At 32.5% G+C, this 27,049-nt stretch overlaps 2 protein-coding genes across 3 annotated transcripts; both read left to right on the top strand.

The window, feature by feature from the left end:
* The first annotated feature begins 4,489 nt into the window (after positions 1-4,489).
* LOC7463843 (peptidyl-prolyl cis-trans isomerase FKBP42) lies at positions 4,490-8,826 on the top strand. Of its 2 annotated transcripts, XM_024593980.2 has the most exons (9): positions 4,490-4,685; positions 4,784-4,838; positions 5,100-5,282; positions 6,297-6,386; positions 6,834-7,018; positions 7,147-7,269; positions 7,363-7,515; positions 7,928-8,292; positions 8,503-8,826. In XM_024593980.2, the coding sequence occupies exons 2-8, from the start codon at positions 4,802-4,804 to the stop codon at positions 8,273-8,275; spliced, it is 1,119 nt and encodes a 372-aa protein (XP_024449748.1). In that variant the 5' UTR covers positions 4,490-4,685; positions 4,784-4,801; the 3' UTR covers positions 8,276-8,292; positions 8,503-8,826. The 2 variants fall into 2 exon arrangements, with proteins under 2 accessions (XP_024449748.1, XP_002299936.2); XM_002299900.4 differs by lacking the exon at positions 8,503-8,826 and having other exon boundaries at positions 4,491-4,685; positions 7,928-8,406.
* Positions 8,827-15,557: 6,731 nt separating this feature from the next.
* Positions 15,558-21,264, top strand: LOC7480068 (protein OBERON 4). Its single transcript, XM_024593800.2, has 2 exons — positions 15,558-19,211; positions 20,451-21,264. The coding sequence occupies exons 1-2, from the start codon at positions 16,127-16,129 to the stop codon at positions 20,999-21,001; spliced, it is 3,636 nt and encodes a 1,211-aa protein (XP_024449568.1). The 5' UTR covers positions 15,558-16,126; the 3' UTR covers positions 21,002-21,264.
* The last annotated feature ends 5,785 nt before the right edge of the window (positions 21,265-27,049 follow it).

Raw genomic sequence — 27,049 nt, 5'->3', positions numbered from 1 at the left:
AAAAAAAACTTCCCAAAACAAATATTTGATAACGCTTTAAAAATAATTTTATTCAAATTGAATCTTATACTAGCTTACATAAATGATAATAAACTAACATTTATATATAAAGATAAAATTAATAATATCCTTAGTTTTTTTTCTAAATTTCCTATTAATTATATACTAGATCATTTGCTTGCACTACCCTATATATTTGATTAGTTTTTTTGAAAAAAAACTAAAAACATTGCTAACGCATTTTTAATAATGAAAAAAATAAATTGTGTAGAGATTGATCCAATATGATCCAATCAATTTAATAAATCTAGAGACAACCTAGATAGTATAAAAAATAATTTGACTAAAAAAATCAAGACATCGTCTTTTAAAAAATGTATTGAGATGACAACATATTAGGTCGACCCGAATCAACCTAGGTTAACATGTAAAATTCATGACTCGGACCATGAGATCATGATAATCTCATAAAAAAATAAATTAAAAAAACATATTAAAGCTCAAATCTCAATCAATCCAATGTTGAGTAATGAAATTTTAAAAAAATAAGAGAAAAAACCTGAGTCAACTCGGGTTAACCTGCTTTACATGAATAATGAGATCAAGATAACTTAATAGAAAGCAAATCAAAACAAATTATGGGATTTAATTCATAATCAATCTAACATCGAATGATAAGATTGAAAAAAAAAAGACCGGGATCAATTCGGTTTAACATGTCAAACACTTAGTTTGGGTTGTGAGATTGTGATAATCTCATAGAAAGCATACCGAAACAAATAGTAAATGATAAAATTAAAAAAAAAATCAACTATACAAAAAACTGAGTCAATCGAGTTAACCCATAAAATCCTTGACTAGGGTCATGAGATTAAAATAATCTCAGCAAACTAAAATAAATTATAAAGTATGAAGTTTAATCTCCAATAAATATAATATTAAATAATAAAATTAAAAAATATATTAAGTGGTACTCTAAAACGCGTGAGGAAGTACTGTAGCTTTCCTCACATGTTACCGTGGATTGTTATAATGCTTTTTTCCCCCATTTTTTTTCTTTTTTTTTCACATTTTTTTTGTTTTTTTTTCCAATTGTTTTTGTTTTTTTTTTTGTTTTTTTTCCACAAAATTATCTTTGTCGATTTTATTTTTTTAATATTGAGCTGGTTAAGAGTTTAGCTTTATACTTTTTTTCTTTAAAACACTGTGAATTGCTACAGTATTTCCCCACATATTTTTTTGTTATGATTTTTTTCAAAATTGTTTATCGATTTTATTTTTTTGTTTTTTGTTTTTTGGTTTTTTTTTTCCCCCAATTTGTTTTTCATTCTTTTTTGGTTTTTTTTGCACAAAACTGTCTCTGTCGATTATATTTTTTTAATATTGAACTTGTTAATTTTAATATAGAGTTGGTTGAGAACTTAGCTTTGTAATTTTGAAAAAAAAACATTGTAGATTATTACAGTGTTCCTCCACATGATTTTTTTTTGTTTTTGTTTTTTTATGATTTTTTTCAAAATTATCTTCGTTAATTTTATTTTTTAATATTAAGCTGGTTGAGAATTACAATATATAGGGAAAACATTGTAGCTTTGCTCACAAATTACGGTGGATTGCTACAATATTTTCCCTACATGGTTTTTTTTTGTTTCTTTATGTTTTTTTTCTAAAATTATCTTTTGTCGATTTTATATTTTTTAATATTGAACTGGATGAGAATTAGAATTACAAGCAATTACGAATAAAGTTAAATTATGTGGGTAAGTACTGTAGCTTTTTTTCCTGTTTTTTTTCTCTACATAGTTTTTTTCTTGTTTTTTTATGTTATTTTTTTTTCAAAAATTATATTTGTCAATTATATTTTTTTTAATATTTATTCATAATTATAATACCATCAAGCACATTTGTTTCATAAATCAATGGCAGAGCGCAAACATGCCATCTAGTATATATTAAGTAATACTCTAAAAGGCGTGGGAAAACTACTGTAGCTTTCCCACGCCTTTCACTTTCTCATCTTTAATATATTATATTATAATAATTATTATATTATATACTAAAAAATTGTTTTTTTTAATTATTTTTGTTTTTTTTAATGAATTTTTTTGTTTGATCCCGAGTTTGATGAGTTAGTCTGGTTTGATGAGTTAACCCGGATTTTTTTTCTTTTTAATTAATTTTTTCATTTAGTTTAGTTTGTTAATGTTAAATTTTTTTATATTTAATTATCAGACTTTCATGACACGTATCCTGGACTTAACGGGTTAACTTGGTTTGACGGGTTAACCCAGTTAATTTTGGGTAAACTCGTCAATTGTTTTTTTCTATTTAGTTATCAAACTTTCATGACGCGAATCTCAGGTTTGACGGGTTAACCTGGTTTGAAGGGTTAACCCAATTAATTTAGATTTTTTTCTTTTTCTTTATTAGTTTTTTTCTTCCTATTGGTTTTTTTTTCCTTTGTTTTTTTAATTAATCTATTTAATTGTCACACTTTTATGACATGACCTTATAGCCAGACTTATATCCAATGCTCTAGGGTCTGATATTGCAGTCAGACTCACTTAAACTTAAGTCATGTAAGTTTAATGTTATTATTAATATTATAAATAGTATTCTTGGATCAAGCGTTGCAGATAGACCCAAGGCTTTTGAGTATATCTTTGCAGAAAGACCTAACACTCTTAGATCTTAACATTTTTTGATATTTTTTATGCAAGAAAAAAAAATTAACCTGTGGTGCATGCCTTTTTTTTTTCTCTCTTTTTAAGCCTTTTACTTTGAATAGCACGGTGCAATCCACAGTGAAAAAGCTTATGCTTTTAGTTTATTTTTTTTGTCTATAGTTTTTTAATATTAAATTTTTTCTGTTTAATTATCAGGCTTTCATGACACGGATCCCAGGTTTGATGGTTTAACCCAGTTGATTCAGATTTTTTTTTCTTCATTAGTTTTTTCCTTCCTGTAGGTATTTTTCTCTTTACTTTTTCCTTTTTAATTAATCTTTTTTTAAAAAATTTAGTTTAAATCTTTTTTCTATTTAGTTATCACACTTTCATGACACGAACATAGGTTTGACGGGTTAACCTGATTTGGCGAGTTAACCCAATTAGTTCAGATTTTTTTTCTTTTTTCTCATTAGTTTTTTTTCTTTCTGTTGGTTTTTCTTTCTTTATTTTTTTCTTTTTAATTAATCTATTTAATTATCACACTTTTATGACACGACCTTACAGCCAGACCTACATCCAATGCTATTGGGTCTGGTATTGCAGCCAAACCCACTTAAACTTGGGTCAAGCAAGTTTAATGTTATTATTAATATTATAAGTATTACTCTTAAGTCAGACGTTGCAGCCAAATCCAAGACTCTTGGATATAGATTTGCAGAAAGACCCAACACTTTTAAATCTTAATTTTTTTTGATATTTTTTATGCAAAACAAATTGACCCGCGACATCGCGCGGGTCATGGAACTAGTTATACTCTACAAGGAGAGCGGTAATGATTTTTCCTTTTTAATTACTTCTTGTTAATTAATAACGTGTAGAATGATTATACACAAAGCATATATCACTAGGAAATTTAAGTTAGTGGATAAAACTACTTTAACCCTGGTAATTTTAAACACACAAATAATATATGTTTTTAGGATAAAACGATTACGTTGGTTAAATACACATGTATGTTATGAATGCATAAAGGTAACAAATCATATATCTCTCTCACACACACACACACACACACACACACACACATATATATATAAATATATTTGTTATGAATACATAAAGGTAACAAATCATATATCACACACACACACACACACACACACACACACACACATATATATATATATATATATATATATATATATCACAATTTGCAATATATAATGGTGAGATGAGTTCTCTATACAAAAATAAATAAATAAACAACAAATATTATTTTTATTATATAACGATGAAATTATAATAATTTTAATTTTAGTTGACCTATTTATGCACCTATAGTTTTTATAATTTAAATTTGTCACACTCAATCAATAAAAATAATACCATCTTAAATGAAAATTACGAAATAATTTGAAAAATGAAACAATTAATTAATAGATATGGGCAGAGAAGCTTGAAAATGTAACTTGGAGACTGATTTGAAAATTCCCCTCTCTCCGTCTCCTGCTTTTTTTGTTTTTGTTTTTGTTTTTGTTTTTTTGTTTTTTTTCCAGATACCGCATATTTCCAATTGGGCAATTGTTTTTATTTAAAAGCATAATTTCAGTAAAATTTTAAGGTGCTCAGATTAATTGATTTTTCGGGAAAATATCTCGGCTTATAATTTTTTTATTTTAATTATATTTATTTTAAAAAAATAAATAATAACCAATAAAAAAATATTAATTAATTCCTTATTACTGTAAATTTTCTCATAATTTCACGAGTGAAAGAATTATCCCAATCCCAAACACTTAATCAGTTCTCTCTCTAACTCTACTAACCCCCCCCCCCCCCCCTCGCTGTCTAGAATCTTCTTCGATCGTTACAAAGCAGACTCCACGCATTCATCTCTCTCTCCCACACAAGCACAAGAGCAGCTACAGATCTCATCAAAGTAAAGTAAAAGGAAAGACAATATCTTCACTATCTGTTTTTTCAACTTCCATGTCAGTGAAGTCAACTCACCTCACTGTAAGCTTTTTTTTTTATCTTTCATTTCAGTTTCGAGAACTAAGGATTTACTGACCACACGAAGTGAACAAGTTTGTTATTTTGTTCCTTTTTCGCAGGATTTGCTTGTGTGATTAATGGAGGAGATTCAAGAGCACGAAAGCCAAACGATTGGTAATTTATTGTTTTTCTTCATTTCTCTTTTATCGAATCGGATAGCAATTTTTTTTTCTAGATATTAAAGTGAATGACATAACTAGTACTATTTCATATGATTGTGGAAATCCCTAACTTGTTTTAAAATTGATGGAGTTAAATTTATTGCTTAAACATGTTGTCATGTTTGATTGGAACTTGCTTTAGCTGTAAGAGAAGCATGGGCAAACTGAACAGTAGTTGTTACTGTTCTTAATTTATTCATTTTTATGTTTACAGGCAAAGATGATGAGGATGAAATAGTTGTGGAACAAGCTGCGGGTGTGCATGGTGACCCTGTGCAACATGGGGATTTTCCTCCGAAAGTCGACTCCGCAGTCGAAATCCTTCAAGAGAAAGTCACTAAGCAAGTCGTTAAGGAAGGTCATGGTCAGAAGCCATGCAAATATGCAACATGCTTTTGTAAGTTAAATTAGCTATTTTTATTTCTTGTACTCCTTACAACGGACACATTGCCCATTTTTTTGGTCACCTTTTGAGTTCATGACTCTGGACATGTAGGTGCTCTAATTCGTAAAATAATTGAAAGCTAATACAATCACATCATTGTATGATCTGAGCTTGTGTTTGTTATGTTGTGAGGTGGACAGGCTCTATATTGACAATTGTTTCAGTCCATTAGCAAAATATTTTTTAAACTTGAATCGTATTCATTTCATGATATGAACTTTACCCGTGAGGGTTTACAGAAGGCCAACACCAATGGATTAGGGGTTTGGACTTAGCAAACTAGAGGTTTTAAACTCTTTGAGCTTATTATTTTCCTGCACAATCAAGACAGCTAATTATATAGCTTTTAAGGTGGAGAATTCTGCAGATGGTTCGTTACCTTGGTTATCTAACAAGCAAAACAGCCATGTTATTTTGTGTAAGCCATTACTGGATTAGGTTGTTAAAACAATTGTATTTATTAGCACGTGATTTTAATTTCAGAGGAGCTAGGTGTTTTGTTTGGTTGACTTTATTCATTGCCCAAGGTTCTAGGTATATTTCTTACAACTGCTGTTGTCACGGCGTCTTGTTTTGTTGTTATTGTCATGCCTGTATATGTTATGTTGGTACATACACACACGTCCATTTTTATTTATTTATTTTCATTTATGCCTTGGTGTTTGATGGTTTAGTCTGCATGGATCTCCCCACCTGTTGGCCTCAACTTTTGGGTTGGACACGCTGACAAACATTTGTTATACATGCGCACACATCTAATTTCAGGGAAGGTTTTCCAGATAAAAAATCTCGCTGTGTATACTGGAACCTAAAAATCTGAATGACTCTGGACAATTACACTACATAGGACGAACTAACTGTACGCAACAGTTGGTTGGAAATGCTTGCGTGTTTTTATCCATCTGCAATTGTGCACATCTTATTTCCTCGAATGCTTTCTAAAAAATTCAAGCATCTGCATGATAGTGCACTACAGGGCATGGACTGAAAGCACCCAGCACAAGTTTGAAGATACATGGCATGAACAACGACCATTTGAAATGGTTTTAGGAAAAGGTATATGCCTATTTTATTCACACTTCAAAGCCCTTCAATCCTCTTCTTTGGAAATGTTGCAGTCTGTTCTTGGTCTGGAGCTGTTCTACTTATAGTAATGTAATTGCCATCTATAATTGTCAGGTATCCATGATTTCATGGAAACGCATGCCAATTAACTGTTCTCTCAATGACTAGTGTATGATGGAAGAGCCTGGAATGACGCAACAAACCTTTTTTTTTTCTGGCTGTAGAGCTGATCTCATACAAGTAATGATTGTGCAAGGATTTTGCAATGTCATGATAACAACTAAACAGGAATCTAATAAAAAGAAACTAGTTAGATGCTTATACATGCGACAGAAACAATATAGTATGCATTTGAGTCCATTTATCCTGTAATCATATCGTGTTTCTAGCTTGCTGCTGAATGTATCACCAAACACTGATGGTTCGCAACCATAACAGAGAAGAAAGAAATGGCTGGTTTAGCTGTTGGTGTGTCCAGTATGAAGGCTGGTGAACGTGCCCTATTACATGTGGGCTGGGAACTGGGGTATGGGAAAGAAGGAAGCTTTTCTTTCCCAAATGTTCCTCCCATGGCAGATATAATATATGAAGTTGAGCTTATTGGATTTGATGAAGTCAGAGAAGTAAGTTACATCCAATTGATTTTCCAAATAAATAGTTATGAATGTTCAAAACTCTTGGTTCAGATTATATTTGCCCCACTGATTTGATTGCTAATACGATGAACCTGCATGGGGGATGTGTTTTATAGGGGAAAGCACGTGGTGACATGACTGCAGAAGAGAGGATTGGTGCAGCGGATCGAAGAAAAATGGATGGAAATTCTTTATTTAAGGACGAGAAACTTGAGGAGGCCATGCAGCAGTATGAAATGGTACATTTGTATTAGTATTTAAGTAGCATGGCAAATTTTTAGTTCCTCTTTTTGCCTGTCTTGACAAATTCTGGTGGCTTTTGTTCATATTAGGCCATTGCATATTTGGGCGATGACTTCATGTTTCAACTGTTTGGCAAGTATCGAGACATGGCATTGGCAGTTAAGAATCCATGTCATCTTAACATGGCGGCTTGCCTGATAAAGCTTAAGCGGCATGAAGAAGCCATTGCACAATGCACAATTGTATGTATACTTTAATGGGTCAATTTTTCTGTTTATAACGTTTTATTGCCAACGGCAAATAATTTTGGTTTATATGGAATTGGAAAAGCAGAAATCCAATGCCAGCTCAATCAGTCAGCTTTTTATCATTTTCCCATTGTGTGTGATTGTGTGCGTGTGTGCAATTATTGTTGTTATACATGCAAGTGCAATGAGAAATTATGGATGTTAAATATCTCTGGTCATTTTGAAGGAAAATGTGCTGTTTAGACTTGTTTGGCACCTCAGAAAGGCTTTAATATCCTGGCATATGCATATAATTGATTGTTGTTTAGCTCCTTGTTTTGCTGTTACTCCATGCCTTAAACTTAAATTGGCGATTTCGATGTTTAATATCATTGCCTATCTAATCCACTGAAAAATGGATTCACAGGTACTGGCAGAGGATGAAAACAATGCTAAGGCTCTGTTCAGGAGAGGAAAAGCCAGGGCAGAGCTTGGGCAGACAGATGCTGCCCGGGAAGACTTTCTCAAGGCACGGAAACATGCACCTGAAGACAAGGCAATTACGAGGGAGCTGCGCTTGCTGGATGAGCATGATAAAGCTATATATAAGAAGCAAAAGGAGATATATAAAGGAATTTTTGGACCACCACCACGGCCAAAGCCCAAGCCAGCTAATTTGCTGACCCGCATGTGGCAATGGCTAACCCTCATCTGCCAATGGCTGCTTTCACTAATTTATCGCCTCTTCAAGCGTGAAAGGCGCAAAGCCGATTAGTTATAGGTGGTCACCATGTGAGTGAACAATGTCTGAAACTTGATCAACCTAATCAACGAGTTACTGATGACTTTCAAATCCTTGCATACCAAAGTTCTCGCTAACTATAATGTTGATGTTCCATTGATTCAGCATCCCGTGTACTTGCACGGTGGCACTTGCTAGCTTTGATTATTAGTGCACTGGTGCTGGTTTGTGTTCAATGTTCAAGGTGTTTTGATTTGCAGGTTTCCTGAATCCAAAGTAATGAAGTAGGAGTTTCTCTCGCAACAATTTCAAAGCCAATGTGGGAGAGATCGTTCTTTGAGCAAACTGGGACGTGTACTGTACATTTCGTGGACAACTCAGATAGATTCTGGAGATCAGTGTAGCAACTGCTGGAAACTCTAGAGTGGAGTTTAAAGTTGCTGCGGAAACCAGTAAGATGGGCATTGATCTGTGAAGCTAGGACAAGCTTTTGGTGATCGACATTCAATTTGATCGAATTAACGTGGGCAATGTTAACAGATACAGTTCTATACTTCTTTATCTTATTTCTATTTGTTGAGGAAGTCCCCCGAGAAATATTGAGAAAAAACTATAGAACAGAACCGGAAAAATCCAAGCTACTAACAAGATCATGTCAGCATCTATCCGCCTGAAAAACCAGCATGGAGAACAGGCGTGATGGTCTACCTGTCTACCATTGCTTGAGCATGGATATCCAAGCACAACATGCACGAACAATCTTTCCAATCACCCTCTCGCTCAGGGCTCAAATTATCCTTCACTCCTCCCTTCCCGAACTTCTCCACATCACCGAAGAGTTGCCTCGACAATTGCTTGGTTTCTTTCTTCACTTTCGAGCTAGAAGTATCTATTGGCTCACCTCTTCAGCAAGACAAAAGGTGTTTGACCTTAACTTGGAGCAATCGTTGTCACTACGTTGCAAAGAAAATATCTTCGCACGAGAAAGCAAAAAATGGATTGAAAATATTACGATTACCGACAGTCTCTTGTTTGTTCTAAAAATGGATTGAAAAAACAAGAATTAAACGATGTCTAAATCATTTTATTAATTCAGTGTCAGCTCGGGCTAAATCACTTGGTTAATGACCCGGATATTGACAACCCTGGATCGGGTAATGGGCCGGGTGGATTTGATAACTTTGCCTACACGCATGCCTTTCTTTCTGACCAATCACAGTAGAGATCATGGGGCCAGCTAAATCCAACGGCACTCGTCTAACCAAACAAGAATAGTGAATACTGTAACGTCTGCATCATAAAATTAAAGAGAGATTTCCAAGACCTGAAGGGTCAAAAAGCTGAATGTCTTATCTCTATTATTAATGTGATCTTGGATGCGACGTCAAGAGTTTCTTCAGGAGTCAAACCGTTCAGGCCTTTCCCTTTTACTTTTAAAAACACGTTCGCGAGTGTTTGATATACATAGAACTCGCTGCTTGCAGTGTACACGTGAGCATACTGAGAACGTATAAGGTGTAGATTTTGAGTACAGGTCTTTGATATACATCTCGGTGTACGCGGTGATTAGGTTTTTTCCGATGAAAATTGTTTTTTAAAATATTTTTTTATTTAAAAATATATTAAAATAATATTTTTAAAAATTTAATATTAATATCAATATATTAAAATAATTAATTAAAGCACAATGAAAGCAACACCTAAAAAGTAAAGTAAATGCAGCAGGCTTCAAGGGCAAACCCAGCGAGCATAGGTGGCCAGTAGGGGAACCTTATCATATGCGTCTTACAAGTTACAAGACAGGAAGAGCCAAGTACACCAATTACATGAAGACGCGTGGTTAGTACTAAGTTTTGTGAACCAGGGACATGCAATAATTTATTTATGTTTTTTTGTTAGAGAGGAAAAGAAGATAAGTGTGCACGTCGTTTTATCGTGTCTTAATCATCACAAATGGGTTTTTCTAGAGCTAAAGGCAGCATCCATGATAATTTAAACTGTTTGTGTTTTTTTGTTCTTTTTCCAAAAATATTTTCTGCGCCAAGGAGTGAAAGGCAAAACATTTTGCGAAAAAACAGACTTAGGTTTAAAGTTATATAATTGAAAGTTTTTTAGCCACACAATAAAAATCATAGAAATTATTATATCAAGTCATGTATTGTTACCAAGATATATTAGCTCACCAATTGCATGGAGATATGGTACGAACAAGTAATTCTTCATTATCCTCTCGAGATCTCAAAAAAAAAATTTTCCCATCAAGTGATCGAACAACCATTGGATTACTTAATAGATGTGCTTTATTCATATAGAATCTTTTAAGGGCCTTTTCTGTGTAAGATGATTAATGAATGAGAATTCTTTTTACTAAATGCTTGATATGTAGTCCAAGATAAAATTTTGTTTTTCTCAAATCTTTCATCTTTAACTCTTTCTTTAAGTAATTTACTATATTTGCTATCTCTATAGGAGTTCTAATAATATTTAAATCATTAACATACACAAAAGTAATAACAAAATCATATTATGACTTATTTATTAAAACACACGAGCATATAAGATCATTATTAGACCTTTATTTGAATAAATATTCACTAAAATGATTATACCACATGCGCCCGATTGCTTTAATCCATATAAGAACCTTTGTAACTCAATTGGCTAAACTTTTTGGGGATTTGAATTATATGCTTCAAGCATTTTAAATCCTTCAGGGATTTTCATATAAATATCATTATCAATCGACCCATATAAATAGGCTATAACTACATCTATCGGATAATTATACAGTCTTTCATAAGTTATTAGGCCAATGAGATACCGAAATGTAATTGCATATACCACAAGAGAATATGTTTCATCGTAATCAATCCTAAGTCTTTAAGAAAACTCTTGTGCCACTAGTCATGCTTTATATCTTAAGATTTCAATTTTTTCATTTTATTTTCACATAAATACCTATTTGTATCCAACTGGTTTTACACCTTTAGGTGTTTAGACTATAGATAAACAAACTTCATGTTTTGTAAGTGAATTTAATTTTTTATGGATTGCTTCTTTTCATGTTGGTCAATCATTTCTACGTTAACACTCTTCGACAGATTTAGATTTAAGGCCCTCATTTTCACTAATGATATTAAGAGATTTATTATATATAAAAAGTTATTGATAACTATCTTATTTCAGTTTCGTCTTTCTTGTGTAGAGACATAACTTATCAATATATCTTCATTTCTATTGTTTTCAAGTTCCTAAACCTCTTCTGGGGTGTTATGATTAGCTATGTCTATATCTTTATGAGTGTTTGTTTCCTTTATAATGCCAACTTGATTACTTACTCCTTTTTTCTAAAGGATTTTTGTTTTTTGGACCAGTTGGTCCACGATGTTTCTGGCATACCTTGGATTCATTTATTATAATTTTAGCAGATTATCCTATTAGGATTTCAATTCGGGCTGGAACATTTATAGTTGGTATATGAGATTTGGTTACTCATTTTGAGTTAGTGAATGCATCTGGTAGCTGATTTGCTATTTGTTGCAAGTAAAATATCTTTTGAACTTCTTATTCATATTGTTTTATACAATGATCAAAATTCAGTAATGATAATACATTCCATATAATATCCTTATCTAGCTGTTTAATTTCTCCCTCTAATACTAGAAATATAGTCTCATCAAAATAACAGTCGACAAATCATGATGTAAATAAATCATCTATTAAGGGTTCAAGATATCAATGGGGACCTAAACCCAATATATATTCCTAATTTCATTTGAGAATCCATTTTTGTAGGTTGTGGTGGATAAACTAGAACATACACATACACTGCATAACCAAATATGTTTAGATGGGAAATGTTTGGCTCATAACCAAAAACAAATTGTAATGGGGTGAATTTATGATATAATATTAGCATAATGCGTATACATGTTGTTGCATGTAAAATAACATGTCCCCAGTACAAAGATATGGAGTCTTATTCTCGTGAGTAATGACTTTATAATTAATTGGAGGTGTTTAATAAATGATTCAAGAAGACCATTTTAAGTATGAACATGGACAACAAGATATTTAATGGTTATCCCAAGTGACATGAAAAAATCATTAAATGCCTAGGATGTGAATTCGCTGGCGTTGTTAATATGAATTGTCTTGATTATATGATCTAAAAATTATGCTCATAATCTAATAATTTGAGCAAGTAATCTCGCAAACACTAGGTTGCGAGTTAATAATAAACACACTTGTGATCGTATTGTAGATGCATCTATTAAAGCCATAAAATATCTAGATGGTTCATGTGGTGGGTGAATGAACCCACGGATATCACCTTAAATACGTTCCATAAATCTTTTTTTCAATCTGAACTTTAGTTGTGATGGTTTAATAACCAATTTTTCTTGATAATAAACAGCATACGATAATTATTAAAATTGAAGAACCTTCTCATTCTTTAATGGATGGTTATGATAATTCTCAATAATTCTTCGCATCATTATTGATCTAGGATGACCTAACTAATCATGCTAAATAATAAAATAATTTTGTTTACTGAACTTCTGGTTCATTATTGTATTATCTTTAATTGTACTAATAGTTGTATATTACAAACTCAAAGATAAATGAGTAATATTTCCAATATTTTTTTTAGTAGAAATATTCAATACGATATAAAGATATTTTATACCATTGTCATTAGTAGTCTTAATGGTACCTGTTACGACGTATAACCTTGAAACTTAGCAAATTTGAACAAAACATTATCAATTATAAATCTTGTTCCCTCAAGAAGCATTATATTGGTCCTTTCAAAACTTTCAATCAAGTTTGTTGAACCTGATATTGTATTTACTTCTGCTTTTATCATTCTTAAATTTGAAAAATATTGTTTATACCTTGGAATGGTGTGTGTCGTTGCACTATTTGCCAAGCATATATCTTCACCACTAATATACAAGTCCATGTTTTCTTCATAAAAAAATAATATAAAAAGTTCTTAAAAAGACATAATTCTTAAAGTTGCATATGACAATTATTATAACACAATCATTTACATTAAATAAGTCAACATGAAAGAAACAAACCAAAATACATTGAAATATACTAGTATAAAATAAACACACCCAAAAGATTAACATAGTTTTAAATTATGACATTCTTATATTTAACTAATTAATTATTATCATTACAAAAAATATCAACTTTCTCATCAGCTTGCTTAAAAAAATTGGCAACATCAAAGTGTGTCATATCCAAAAGTTTGAAATAAATATCATTATTATCTTGGTATGGATGAGCAAAACTTATTTCTACGTCTTTCTCTTTTTCTTTCAATGAAGACTAATATAGATCAACAAGATATTTGGTTGTATGACAAGTATGTGATCAATGTCCATTCATTCTATATCTATAATAGATATTTTATATCTTTTTGGTATCTCCGCCATATATATTCTTCCTCTTTTCTTGTTTTTTCCTTGTTCTGAGAAGGTTTGTTATAACTATAACCATTAGTCTTCGCCCACATCCACGTCTACGATTTCTACTACGACCATGACCATAATAATTATTAGATCTCTAGCATTCACTTCAGGAAATGAAGCTGAACCAATCAATCATGATACATGATTTTTCATCAATAACTCATTATTTCGTTCAGCCACAAGAAGACATGAAATTCGTTCAGAGTATTTCTTAGAAACTCATTCTCTATATCGTTGTTGTAGGAGCACATTTGAGACATAAAAAATGTTTTTTTCTAACATGTCTTATCGGTGATCTTATCTCCATATAATTTTAATTTAGAATTGATATTAAACATTCAATAATTATATTCACTTGGTAATTTAAAATCTTACAATCGTAAATGTATTCAATCATAACAAGCTTTTGAAAGAATAACTGTCCTTTGATGGTCATATCTTTCTTTAAAGTTTTGCCAAAGAAAAAGAGGATCTTTGATTGTGAGATATTCAATTTTCAACTTCTTATGAAGATGACGACGCAAGGAAATAATGGTCTTTGCCTTATTTTGACTAGATGTTTTATTGTCATTTTTAATAGTGTTTACAAGACTCATGCCATCTAAATAAATTTCGGCATCAAGGACCCATGATAAATAATTTTTACCTATAATATCAAGTGCCACAAACTCAAGTTTGGCAAGATTTGTCATGGTTACTTCGAAAAATATCAAAATTGTTAGGGATTTAGTTTAAACATTATAATAAATATTGAATAAATATTTAGTTAAATATTGAATAAATTTGTTATGAACTTAAAAAAAAAATTCACTTGAAAAAAATAAGTAGATAAACACACATTCTATTTTTTATCCACAAGTCAAATATGATTATTTTCTTCAAGACAGAAGCGAGGAAAAATCAAGTTGATAACTTATTATAAAACTATATATTTATAAGGAAGCAATTTACTCAATAAAGAGTAAATAAAATAAATAAGATCAATAGAGATTAGAGAAACAAATAAAGCATTCTTATATCATATAATCTTGTAAATATAGTTGTAGATAAACATCATTTCAATCAGGGGTGGAGCAAGACAAAAAAATTAGGGGGGTCAAATTATAAATTAGAGGGATTTTTTTTTTAATTATTTCTATTAAATATTTATAAGGGAGGGGCATTTCTTTGCAGGGGCGTGGCCCCTATCAGCCCCCCCTCCCTCCGCCACTGATTTTAATAATGTTTCTATTTATAGTTGAATGCATATTAATACTTATAAACTTAAAATCATAAGAAAATATAGATTTCAAATGTATCTGGAGATGATGAATGAACATGAATATAAATAAATAAAAAAAGAAAAATAAACATCCATATATAATATATAATTTTATAATAGTTTTTGTTTCTCTCCAAATCAAATAATCCCTACCCTTCTTAGAAGTAGCATAAACACATGTATAAAAATATTATTTGGCTATGTTGTTGGCTGCATGTTTGCTATAAATTTATTTATTTTTACTTAAAATTATTATATATATATATATATATATATGAATTATTTTAATATAATGATGTTAATAATAATTTTTTTTAAATTATTATAATATGTATTTTTTTAAAAAATTACTATAAAAAACAATGCTAGCACAGTATTAAAAACTACCGGAATACAAGTTGCCTCGAGGCGTGCATGTCTTGGACTGGCTTTGCGTATCCAACTCTCTCTCTCTCTCTCTCTCACACACACACACTCTCATAAAATAAAATTTAATTTAACTTAAAAAATCAGCAGCAGTTAAACTGCGTTGACTGCAATAAATGAATGTAAGAAAGAATGACACAACTCTTTCCTTTCCCAAATCTCATCTCTCTTTCGTTCCTTGTTCACACGACTCTTTCCTTTCCCAAATCTCTCTTCTCTTTCCTCTCTCCCGGTCCCCTTCCTCCATCCTTCACCGGCTCGACCAGTAATCAATCTCTCTCCATCTACAGCCACCATAAAAAATCAGTCAAAGTTTCCCTCTGGCATTTTCAATTTTGGGTCAAAACAACAGGCTACCGATAGTCTTAGCTTCCATCCTCAATCTCTTGCTCCTTCTTCTTGCTCCCGCTGCTGTTGCTGTGTCGTTTTACCCTCTGTAAATTTGCGTCTCAATCAGTTTAGCTTTTTAAAACCCCTTTCCCTTTTCAAATTTTACCCTAAAAGATTAAGCATTTCAAAACTTTCATATTCATTTTTTTTAATTTTTTTTTTAAATTCTGAAAGTAGTTTACAGATGAACCCTAGCTTTCATTCTCTAGCATGTAAACGATGTATTCTAAATCTGATCCCAAAAATTAGGGTTTCAAATCTCTTAACTTTACTATTTTAAATCATTTTTGTTGTTGTGAATTAATTATTATTAGTTTGAAAATGAAGAGATTGAGATCAAGTGATGATCTTGATTCTTATAACGAGAAAAGCTCAGTCAAGGATTCAAATCCAAGTAGATCATCTAGAAGTTTCTATCACAAATCTGATAATGTGCGCAAAGGATTGGTTTCCTCGTCATCATCCTCTAGCCGTTACGATCGAGACCGATCTACTGATGAGGATAATAGAGAGAGCTCCAGAATGGTTAGGAAGCGATCAGATCATGAATTTGATAGCTTTGATAGGAGAAAAGGGTTAGGGTTAGGGTTTGATAGGTATGGCAGTGGAGGAGGTAGTAGTAATAGCAGAGAAGGTTATTGTGGAAGTGGTGGTGGTGGTGGTAATGATAGGGTTATTCATCGACCGGAGAGTTTAGCTGGGTCGAGGAGGGAGTTTCCTAAAGGGTTTAGGTCGGAGAGGGAAAGGTCAAGGAGAGAAGTGAGTGTTTCGTCGTGGAGGAGGTTTGGGAGTAAGGAATTTGAGGAGAGTAGAGGTGGTAGTGGTAGAGGTGGAAATGAGGAGAGGATGGGGAGTGCTAGGTCTTCTCCTAAGGGGTTGAGAGATGTTGTTAGGTCACCTTCTTGGTCCAGGGATTCTGGGAGTGAGCAAACTAGAGTGGCGAGAGGAAGTGGCAGTGGGAGGGATGAGGCGAAAGTGAAGTCTTCGAATTCCAAGTCTAGGTCTTCACCCACGTGGTCGAAGGATTCGGGGAGTGAGCAATCTAAGAGTGTGGAGGTGGGGAAGAAAAGCGAAGCAGAGACAAAGAGTGTTGAGGTAGAGGCTAAAAGTGTGGAGATGGAGGTGAAGGTTGTTCAGAGTGGGAATTGTAGCGAAATAGAAGAAGGGGAGCTTGAGCCAGAGCCTGATTCAGTTCCTAAAGTTGCCAAGGAAGATGAGAATGATAATGTAAATGAAGAGCTAGAGAATGTTAAAGTAGATATTGATCAGAGGAAGGTTGAGATTGAGGCTGAAGTTAAGGAGCTAGTAAATGAAGAGACAGGGTCCCATAAAGAAAATGTTAATGAGGGGAAGGATGTGGTGAAGGAAGCTGGTGAGATGCCAAATGTTGAGGAGAATTCAAATGATAGTGTTAGTGAGGATGAAGTTGGAAATATGGATGGCGATGGAGATACCAAGGACAACAAGAGTTTGATGGAAAGAGTTGAGTGCAGGGGGGAGGTAAGTAAGAATATGATTGTTGAGGAGTCTTTGAATTTGGAGGAGAATAATAAACAAGATAAGGGTATTGATCTCGAGGTGAAGGCAGATGATGTTGAAGTTACAGAGTCAAACAAGGAAACTGTGAAGGAAAATGGAGGAACTGAAGTGAATATAAATATGGTGACAGAGATTTCGAGTCAGAATGTGAAGGACAAAGGCAAAAGTGTGGCTGTTTCACCGATCAATGCTCCTGATTCCGCAGAAGATGGTACATGGGCTGAAAGAGAATCGAGAAATGTTGCAACTTTCAGGAATGGGGAAGATGATATGGAAGGGCCAAGTACTAGGGGATTTGAGTTGTTCTCTACCTCTCCTGTTAGAAGAGTCGAGAAAGCAGAGGAATCGAGTGGTATCAAATCGAAAGATGAAAAGCTGCTGTTGGAACCGCTTGATCTTTCTCTTAGCTTACCGGATGTTTTGTTGCCTGTTGGTGCAACCGGAGACACAGGCCAGGCTCCTGGTTCTCCAAGTCATGGGAGAAGTGTTCAGTCTTTTAGTTCATTTCGAACAAATTCAGATGGGTTTACTGCATCAATGTCCTTTTCAGGTTCTCAGTCATTTTATCACAATCCAAGCTGTTCTCTAACTCAGAATTCCTTGGACATGGACAACTATGAACAATCTGTTCACAGCCGGCCCATATTTCAGGGTATTGATCAAACACATTGGCAGGGTCAGACTCAAAATGATTCCAAGTATAAAGATGTTCCCTTGTATCAAAAAATTTTGATGAATGGAAATGGCTCTCTTCATCAGCCTCAAGCAGTGCCAGGTTTGTCAAATGGTCAAGCTTTGCAAGGAACCTCTAAAATGCACAATGAACTTGAAAGACAATTGAGTTTTCAAAGACAGTTGCCGGGGGGGCAGGCAAGGAACCATGATGACACTAGATCCCCTTCTCAAAGTGTGGGATCTCATGATATTGGTTCATCTTATAGCTTTGAGAAGAAGCGTGCCATGAAAGAGAAACATGGCAGTAGCTTATATAGAAGTAATAGCCAGAAGGAACTAGAGCAATTCTCGATAGGTGGAGCTGATTTTGTTGAGACCATCATTGGCAGAATAGTTTCTGAGCCCATTCATGTGATGGCTAAGAAATTCCATGAAATGACAGCACAATCTGCATCGTGTTTGAAGGAGAGTATTCGAGAGATTTTGTTAAATGCCAATAAGCAAGGACAAGCATGTGCATTCCAAAGCATGCTGCAGAACAGGTCTGAGTTAACCTTGGATATGCTGTTGAAATCCCATCGTGTTCAACTGGAAGTCTTGGTTGCTTTGCGAACGGGGTTGCCGGAGTATCTTCAAGTAGACAGTGGTATTTCATCTTCTGATTTGGCTGAGGTTTTCCTAAACTTGAGGTGCAGAAATCTGACATGTCAAAGTCATTTGCCTGTGGATGAATGTGATTGCAAAGTTTGTGTGAAGAAGAATGGTTTTTGCAGTTCATGTATGTGTCTTGTGTGCTCAAAGTTTGACATGGCATCTAATACATGCAGCTGGGTTGGGTGTGATGTTTGCCTTCATTGGTGTCATGCTGATTGTGCACTGCGAGAAGCTTGCATTAGGAATGGAAGGAGTGTGAGTGGTGCTCAAGGGACTACTGAGATGCAGTTCCATTGTGTTGCCTGCGATCATCCTTCTGAGATGTTTGGCTTTGTGAAGGAGGTTTTCCAGAACTTCGCAAAAGATTGGACAGCAGAGACATTTTGCAGAGAACTTGAATATGTCAAGAGAATTTTCTGTGCCAGCAAGGATTTGAGAGGGAGACGGCTGCATGAAATAGCCGATCAGATGCTGGCAAAATTGGCAAATAAGTCCATTCTTCCCGAGGTGTATAATTATATAATGGGTTTCCTGACTGGTAAGTTGCTCTGAATCATTCATCCATTGACTTTCTGTATATTTATTGGTGTGCTTTGTGTTCTTGTCTTTTTGAAGAGGTGTGCTGGTATGCGATGCTTTATTATCAATTAACTTTTTGACGTCCCTTATAATTGATTCTCTGCTTTTGGCTGTTGAAAAATATAAACATTTAGTTTTTCACATTTGTTTGTAGTTTGTACCTTTAGTTTTTAGGGATCTATATTGTCTATATCAGGGTGTCTTGTCATTTTGAAGATGGTTAATTTGAAAGTTATTGCACTAGGGAGTTTATAACAATTTCTAAAGATGGTAAGATTTTAGTCCTACAAAGTTATTTTTCTCTCTGCATCCCAAATGAGCAACTTGTGAGAGAATTCTGATATTTCTTGTGAAGACAGCTTTCAATCTTAGTGTTCATTATTTCATTCAGGATGAGGAATGCCATTTTCACCTTTTATTTTCAACGGTGTACCTACTGTGAAACGCATACAACTTTGTACAGAGTTCAGGACATGGTTATTTGTAGGAAGCACATTTTGTAAAATGACATGCTGTTTCAGAGGGTATTTGAGAGTGTTAATGATTGCTTTTCAAGGTGGGAAACACATCAAAATAATGTTTTTTTATTTTCTAAAAATCATTCTTGACATTATCATATCAAATCCAAAAATATAAAAAAAAAAATTAAGCAAATTTTTTTAAAAAAATTTAGGGAAACACCGGAACGCAGTTCCAAATGGCCTCTCAATATGCTGAGTTAATTTTCTTGCCAGCTGGTCTGAGTTGCAGCCAATTGTTGTCAGAGGTTTACACACCTCCTATAGTAAAGAGCTGGATTTGCTGAACTCATGAGGGTTAATTTCATAATTATTTATATTTTTTTGGTATGCTTCTTTTTCATGTGTGTTGGCATTTTGATACTAGTTGTAATCAGGGGACTATCTATGGTGATGGGGCTATAATTTTACTTCATTTCCATCTTAAATCAGCTTTCAATCTGCAACATGCTGAGTTGATTTTCTTTATTTGAATGTGTGGATTATTGGCCAGTTATGTCAAAATGGTGTCTTTCACTTGATTGCACAAGCATTAATGAATTAATTCATAGCATTTGCCTGCCTTAACTCTTCTGTGCTGCGTTAATGCTGCCACAATCCTGTAGCATCCATGTGTTTATGTTTTTCTTTTGTTTATTTGTGTATTATCTCCATTCCTATGATGTCCTCCATTATTGCAGAAAGTGATCCATCCAAGTTTGGCAACGCATCTGGTTTCTCTGGAAAGGAACAAGGAAATGGAAGCAATGGCATCATTGGTGGACCTAGCCAGGATACTGCATGGTTCAAATCTGTCTATGCTGAAAAAACTCCTCAATTGGAAAGATCAACTAGCTTCCATTCTGATTTGAATGATAAACGCCCTGTTGAGTCCGAGTTGTTGAGAAGTGCCCAAAAAGAGCCACTTTTTGATGAACTGGAGAGCATTGTCAGAATCAAACAGGCTGAAGCTAAGATGTTCCAAGCACGTGCTGATGATGCTAGAAGAGAAGCTGAGGGCCTGAAACGAATTGTGATTGCAAAGAGTGAAAAAATTGATGAAGAGCATGCAGGTAGACTCTCAAAACTGCACATAGTTGAGGCTGAGGAAATGCGGAGACAAAGATTTGAAGAATTTCAGTCCCTGGAAAGAGCTCATCGGGAATACTACAGTATGAAGATGAGGATGGAAGCAGATATTAAGGACCTCTTGTTAAAAATGGAAGCTACAAAACGAAACCTCACCATGTGATCTCTGCAGTGTAGGATTTTGCATGAGAAAGTCATCGAGTCGAGTAAATTTACTCTTTAGAACTGCACTAGTGTATCTGCAATGTAGCAATATGGCACCCATTTGCTGTTTCACAGATTGGAGGTGTATCTTTTGGTCCATTCTGTCTCCCCCCTCACTGCTAACATGAATTTGTACAGAAACTGCAAAACCTCTATATGCTGTAAGCCGCTCCCTTTTATGGAAGCAGTTTGAAAGAGAGATGATAGATCAGCTTCTCATAATTTGAAGGGATTTAAGTCCTGTGTTTAGGTTACATTAGGGCCATTTTCTGTGAGCGGATCAGTAAAGAAAAGGAAACGGGTTCTGATCAGCTATTGCCAATTCATTCATGCATATTTTGAATACAAGGGCATGCTCAGATCGCTTGTCTTGGGCATGTACAAATTTGGGTCTTTGAACTGGAACTGGAGTAAGAATGTTGGACCAGAAGATATATTTGTCTTGGGAATATGTGCACTGGTTAAAAGGGATAGAAGATGTGGTTCGTTCCAGGATGAGTCTACATTGGGAGGAAACATGATGATGGCAGTGAGAAAATCGACTGTAAATAAGAACAATTACTGTTTTTTCTCTCTTCACAATCACAAGGAAAATAACAATTAATCAGGTCACCGTTGCCGATCTTTATCAGCCTTTGTAATATTAGCAGGGTAGAGTCAGGAGCCGAAGCCAGAGCCCAGGCAGATTTACCATCTCCACACGGGCGCTTCTTTGTGCGTGTTTTTCGTTAAAAAGCTAACATTTTGGCAATGTGGATCAACGCATGCAATGTTGGTATATATTTTAGTTTTTCTTTTTCTTTTTTACTATCATAAAATAGGCTGTATGCAGCTAATTCTCATAGAATTTATTTGATGCAAATGACATGCTTCATTTTCGTTCTGAATTTGGAGAGTTAAGGAGATGGCTCGCAGAGATATGGCTACTTCTGAGTTCTTCTGCTCATGTTTGCTCACATGACGCTCAGTATCATAGCTTTCATGATACCCGAAGGCAATAACTATTCACGAGAATTGAACTCTCGATGACTGGTTTTCAAAGTCACACCATACATTGAAAACTGAGAAAAATGCTCGTCAAGCTGGTCTGCAAACACCACCTATGATCTGGCTGTAGAATTTGCGAAAAACATTCCTATACCACCAGTTTTTCTTAGATTGGTATTCAAAACAATAACGTGAAAAACAAACATGCTTCCCGGGTAAATTAACACGCGTGTATGAAATGCACTATTGGTAAAAATCAACGAAAACATGTATGAAATACATTTCGTTTCAATTTACTGATCGAAAGTTTTTATCAGTGATTTTTGAAGGAAATAGTGGTGGAATAAAAAATAAATAAAAATTTGTCGGTAATTCTGCACGTGTGAAAATCTTCAACTAAATTATGGATGAAAATCTCGTTGCAAATTTTAAAAAAGTATAACTATAGATATGGAATAATTTTGTACCCGCTTCCGCCATGAGACAACTATTTTTTTAATAAAAGAATAAATATATAGGATTTTCTAATATGTTTTTGGATATAAAAATTCTTAATTATAAATCTAAATATTTACATACGTATCTAATTAATTAAATTGATATTTGATTAAAAAATAACAAAAATTTAACAAAAATTAAAATATTTGATCTCGTAACGTGAACCATGTATTTAGTTGTGTTTAACAACTATGTAATATTATTTTCATTTAGTGAAACATTCATATGCACCAATAAAAGGTAAAAAAAAATCATAATACAATGTTGAATGACAAAAAAAAAAAAAAAGAATCGTGTTAACCTGTATAGACACGTTAACCCAGTGATTACGGACACATGATTTGGATAACTCATTTACTAAGTTGAAGGATGAAATTGAAAAAAACACGAAGACTGTTTAAAAAATAAATTAAAAGGATGAAATTGAAAAAACATTAGGATATTTAATCTCGCAACACAAACCAGAGCTATGCATCAAGTTGTGTTTAATAACTATGTTTCTTAGAATATATTTGTTAATTTATTCAAATGATTATCTGTGCAAATGGAAAGTAAAAAATTGCAAATGAAAGTAAATTGAATTAAATCATGAAACTCAACTATTAAACAACTCAATGTTAAATGATAAAACTAATAATAATAAAAAAATCTAAGTCAAATCGTGTTAACCCGTTAACCTCTCATGACTATGGGCACGTGATTGAGATAATTCTATAAATATAAAAGTGAAAAAAAACATGAAGACCAATTCAAAAACAAATAAATGTTAAAGGATAAAATTGAAAAACAAATCTCAAAAGGCACCTAACAAAAGATCAAAATCAACTCGTGTTAACCTCCAAAACTCGTAACTGTGATCATAAGATCAAGACTTAATGCACAACAGGAAAACCCAAAAAAACAATGAAGGATAATTCTCAATAAGAGAAATATCAAGGCATGAATTTTTTTAAAAAAATATGCTAATAAAAAACAAAGGAATTTTTTTTCGAGTTAACCCGTTAAGTTCACGATAATAAAAACATGATTGAGATAATCCTATTGAAAGAAAAGTGAGAAAAAAAGCACAAAAACCAACTCCAAAAAAAAATATTGGAGGATTAAATTGATTTTTTTTATATAAAAAAAAGATCAAAGTTAACTAATGTTAACTTTCAAAACTTGTGATTGTGGTCATAAGGTCGGGGATGACCACGTAAAACGCAAATTCAAAAAACAACAAAGAAAAAATCTTAATTAAAAAAATTAATTTGAATTAACTTGTCAATCATTTGACCATGGGAATAAGATTTGGATAATCCTACAAAAAGTAAAATGAAAAAAAAACAGCATAAATACCAATTTCATAAAAATCAAATATTGAAAGATGAAATTGAATTAAAAAAAAATAAAAAAGACCAAAGTCAAAATATCGAGGGATGAAATCTGAAAAAATAAATAAAAAAAGAACCAAAAAACAATAAACAACAGTAAAAAAATAAAGGCAAAATTCAACACGAAAAAGAAATTAAAATCAAATGATGAGAGATAAAATTGGAGAAACAAATTAATTGGTGGAATGATTTAAAAATAATAAAAGCATGAGAACTAAATTTGATATGAAAATCAAATAAAACCAAATGATTAGGGATGAAATTGAATAAAAAATCAATTAAAAAGATAAAAAATAAAATAAATAACAATAAAAAAAATAAAGATTCCTATACTTTGGCCAACTACTTTCTCTTTTTTTTTTTTTTAATATTTTACATTTGTGAAAGATCAAATTACCCTTAAACCAACTTAATTATAAGAAAAGAAAACCAAAAAACAAAGGGCAAAAATACCCCTTAGAAGGAAGCTTTATTTTTATCTCTTTCTAAGACAAATGAATAATTTAAATGTGCATAGAAAATAAAATGTTAAAAAGCCCTTGGATGCAAGATAATGTTTTTTTTTATGTCTTATAAGGCTAATTAAATCCTTTAACCATTCATAATGGAAGTCATACGTCAAGGTTTGTCCCTAATCAATTTGTCAATAACCAATGTGTCTCAATATAAAAACTAAATTACCCCTAATTAGTATATGTATTTTTAAAGGTCAATGTAGGGAAATAATTGTTCATTGCTACAATGATTTCCCCACTAAGCTTAGTTTTTGTTTACAAGTTTATTGGTCCGCTCTCTACTGCGGGATAGACCAGTTTTTCTTAAATAAATAAAAAATATTAAGAGCACGGAAAAATTTTTAAGAGTAGTATTAAACTTGACCAAAGGGGTTAATATTGAAACCTCCCGACCCGGCTCTTTGTCTAACTCGATTTTTTAATTAAACCATGTGGAAGTTAGCTCAACTTAAATCAATCAATTTCATAGTTCCAAAGACAACTTTAATGGTCAGTAAAAATATGACTTAACTTTTAAAAAAACTCAGAGATAACAACCTTGTTTTTAAAAATATTAAGATAATGACATATTGGATCGACCTCGGGCCCCCCACGACCCAGGTCATGGAATTTATTGGATTTAATAACTTTTTTAAAAAATATTTTTATTTAATTATACGATAAAAATAGATGTTCACAAAATTGAGCACCAATCTAAAAATAAACACTTATTTAAGACAATTATCCCTATAAAAAGAAAACAAAAATCAATCATGTAATTTATTTCCCAATCAATTAATATTAAAAGATGAAATTAAAAAAATAAATTAAAAACAATTAAAAAAAGCATATCTAGTCGATGGGTTAACTCGTCAAACTTGTGAATCATGTAACCTGGACGAGCACGCAAAACCTGTGAACTAGATTTTAGATTCTACTGAAATTATAATTTTTTTTTCAAAACTATTTTTTATATAACTATATGATAATAAAAATAAATGATTGCGAAATCAAACACAACCTTCATACTGTAATAACCTCATAAAAGGCGAAACAAGATCAATTATAAAACTGAATTCTTAATTAACTCAATATCTAAGTATGAAATAAAAAAAAGTAATTAAAAAAATAAGAAAAAAGTTAAACTTATTAGACCCGTGAAACAGGTTAACGAGACAAACTTGTGAATATGTCCATGAACTTTATAAAGTTTAATAACATGACTTGTCTCTAAAACTATTTTTTTTTAACTATATGAGAAAAAAAATAGATTATAAAAAAAATTAAAGTTCAATTAAAAAAAAGACACCCCACCAAATCCGTAAACCAGTATAACCTGAGTTATCTTAACAAACCTGCAAATCACGTTAACCGTATAGAAAGGACAATTAAAAATAAAAAATAAATTATGAAGCAAATTTTCAACCATCCTAATATTAAAAGATGAAATCGAAAAAATTAAATTTGAAAAACAATCATAGCAAAAATTCAAAAAGAAAAAGAAAAAAAAAGAAAAAAAAAAGTAAAACATTATGGATTACTATTGTAATCCACAACGCACTTGGTGTAGGTGAACAATTGTTTCCTCACACTCTTTAATTTTTGTTGCTTTATAATGTTTAATAACATGATTTTTATCTCAAATTATTTTTTTTAACTATACGTGGAAAACATACTATAAAAAAGTCATGTTCAATTAAGAAAAGAGAATAAAAAAACACCCTACCAAACTCATAAACTAGAGCAACTTTGGTTATTTTAACAAACTCGCAAACCATACTAACCTCATAAAAAAATAAAATAAAAATAAACAAATTGCAAAGCTAAACTCTCAATTATCCCAACATTAAAAATAAAATCGATAAAAATAATTTTGAAAAGAGCCATTACAAAAAAAAAAGAAAAAAAAAAGAAAACGACGTGTTCAAGCAACGTTAAAAAAAAATAAAGTAGATATAAATACTATAACAATCTATACTATTTTGTGATAATAGCTACGATGCTTGTTTTTTCCATGTAAAGACCATTTTGATTTTATTTAATCTTATATATTTAATATGCATGGTAGGATTGTAGTCAGAATTATATATTTGTTTAGTAAATACGCTAATTTTTATTTTTGTAATGATCTAATGTTTAGTCTAATTTTATTTGCTACAAAAACCTTGCATGCTAATCATATAGTTTCGCACGTGTACAAAACTTTCTGAGTTTTAGACATCAAGACATGAAATGTTTGAGAAGTTAAACCCATACACACACCTCATGAAGATGATTCAATTGAAGGAACCATATGTTCTGTTACTTGTGAAGGAACAGCTTCTCCGGTGAAAATTCCCGACCTTATTCTTCGTTCTACTCTTAAAAAAAAAATATTATTCATGCTCCATCAACCAATGGTAATGACCTTTTCAATTTATATAATATCCATAGCAAACTTGTAAGAAAACTTGTAGCTTAGGAACAAGGAATAGGTTGCTGGAGGAAGACGACCATGATTTTCCGTCCACGTCATTTTAATAACATGAAATCATTGAAGAAAATGATTATCTTATTCAAATAAAAAAAAAACTAGGAAAAAATGTTGTATTGATGATATTTGAACAAAAAAGGCAGGAAAACAAAATGGGGCAAAGAGAATAAAATGGGCCAAAG

The sequence above is a fragment of the Populus trichocarpa genome, chromosome 1, assembly GCF_000002775.5.
Source record: "Populus trichocarpa isolate Nisqually-1 chromosome 1, P.trichocarpa_v4.1, whole genome shotgun sequence".
Taxonomy (NCBI): domain Eukaryota; kingdom Viridiplantae; phylum Streptophyta; class Magnoliopsida; order Malpighiales; family Salicaceae; genus Populus; species Populus trichocarpa.
The sequence above is the reverse complement of the archived record's forward strand: the minus strand, read 5'-3'. Positions and strand labels throughout refer to the sequence as shown.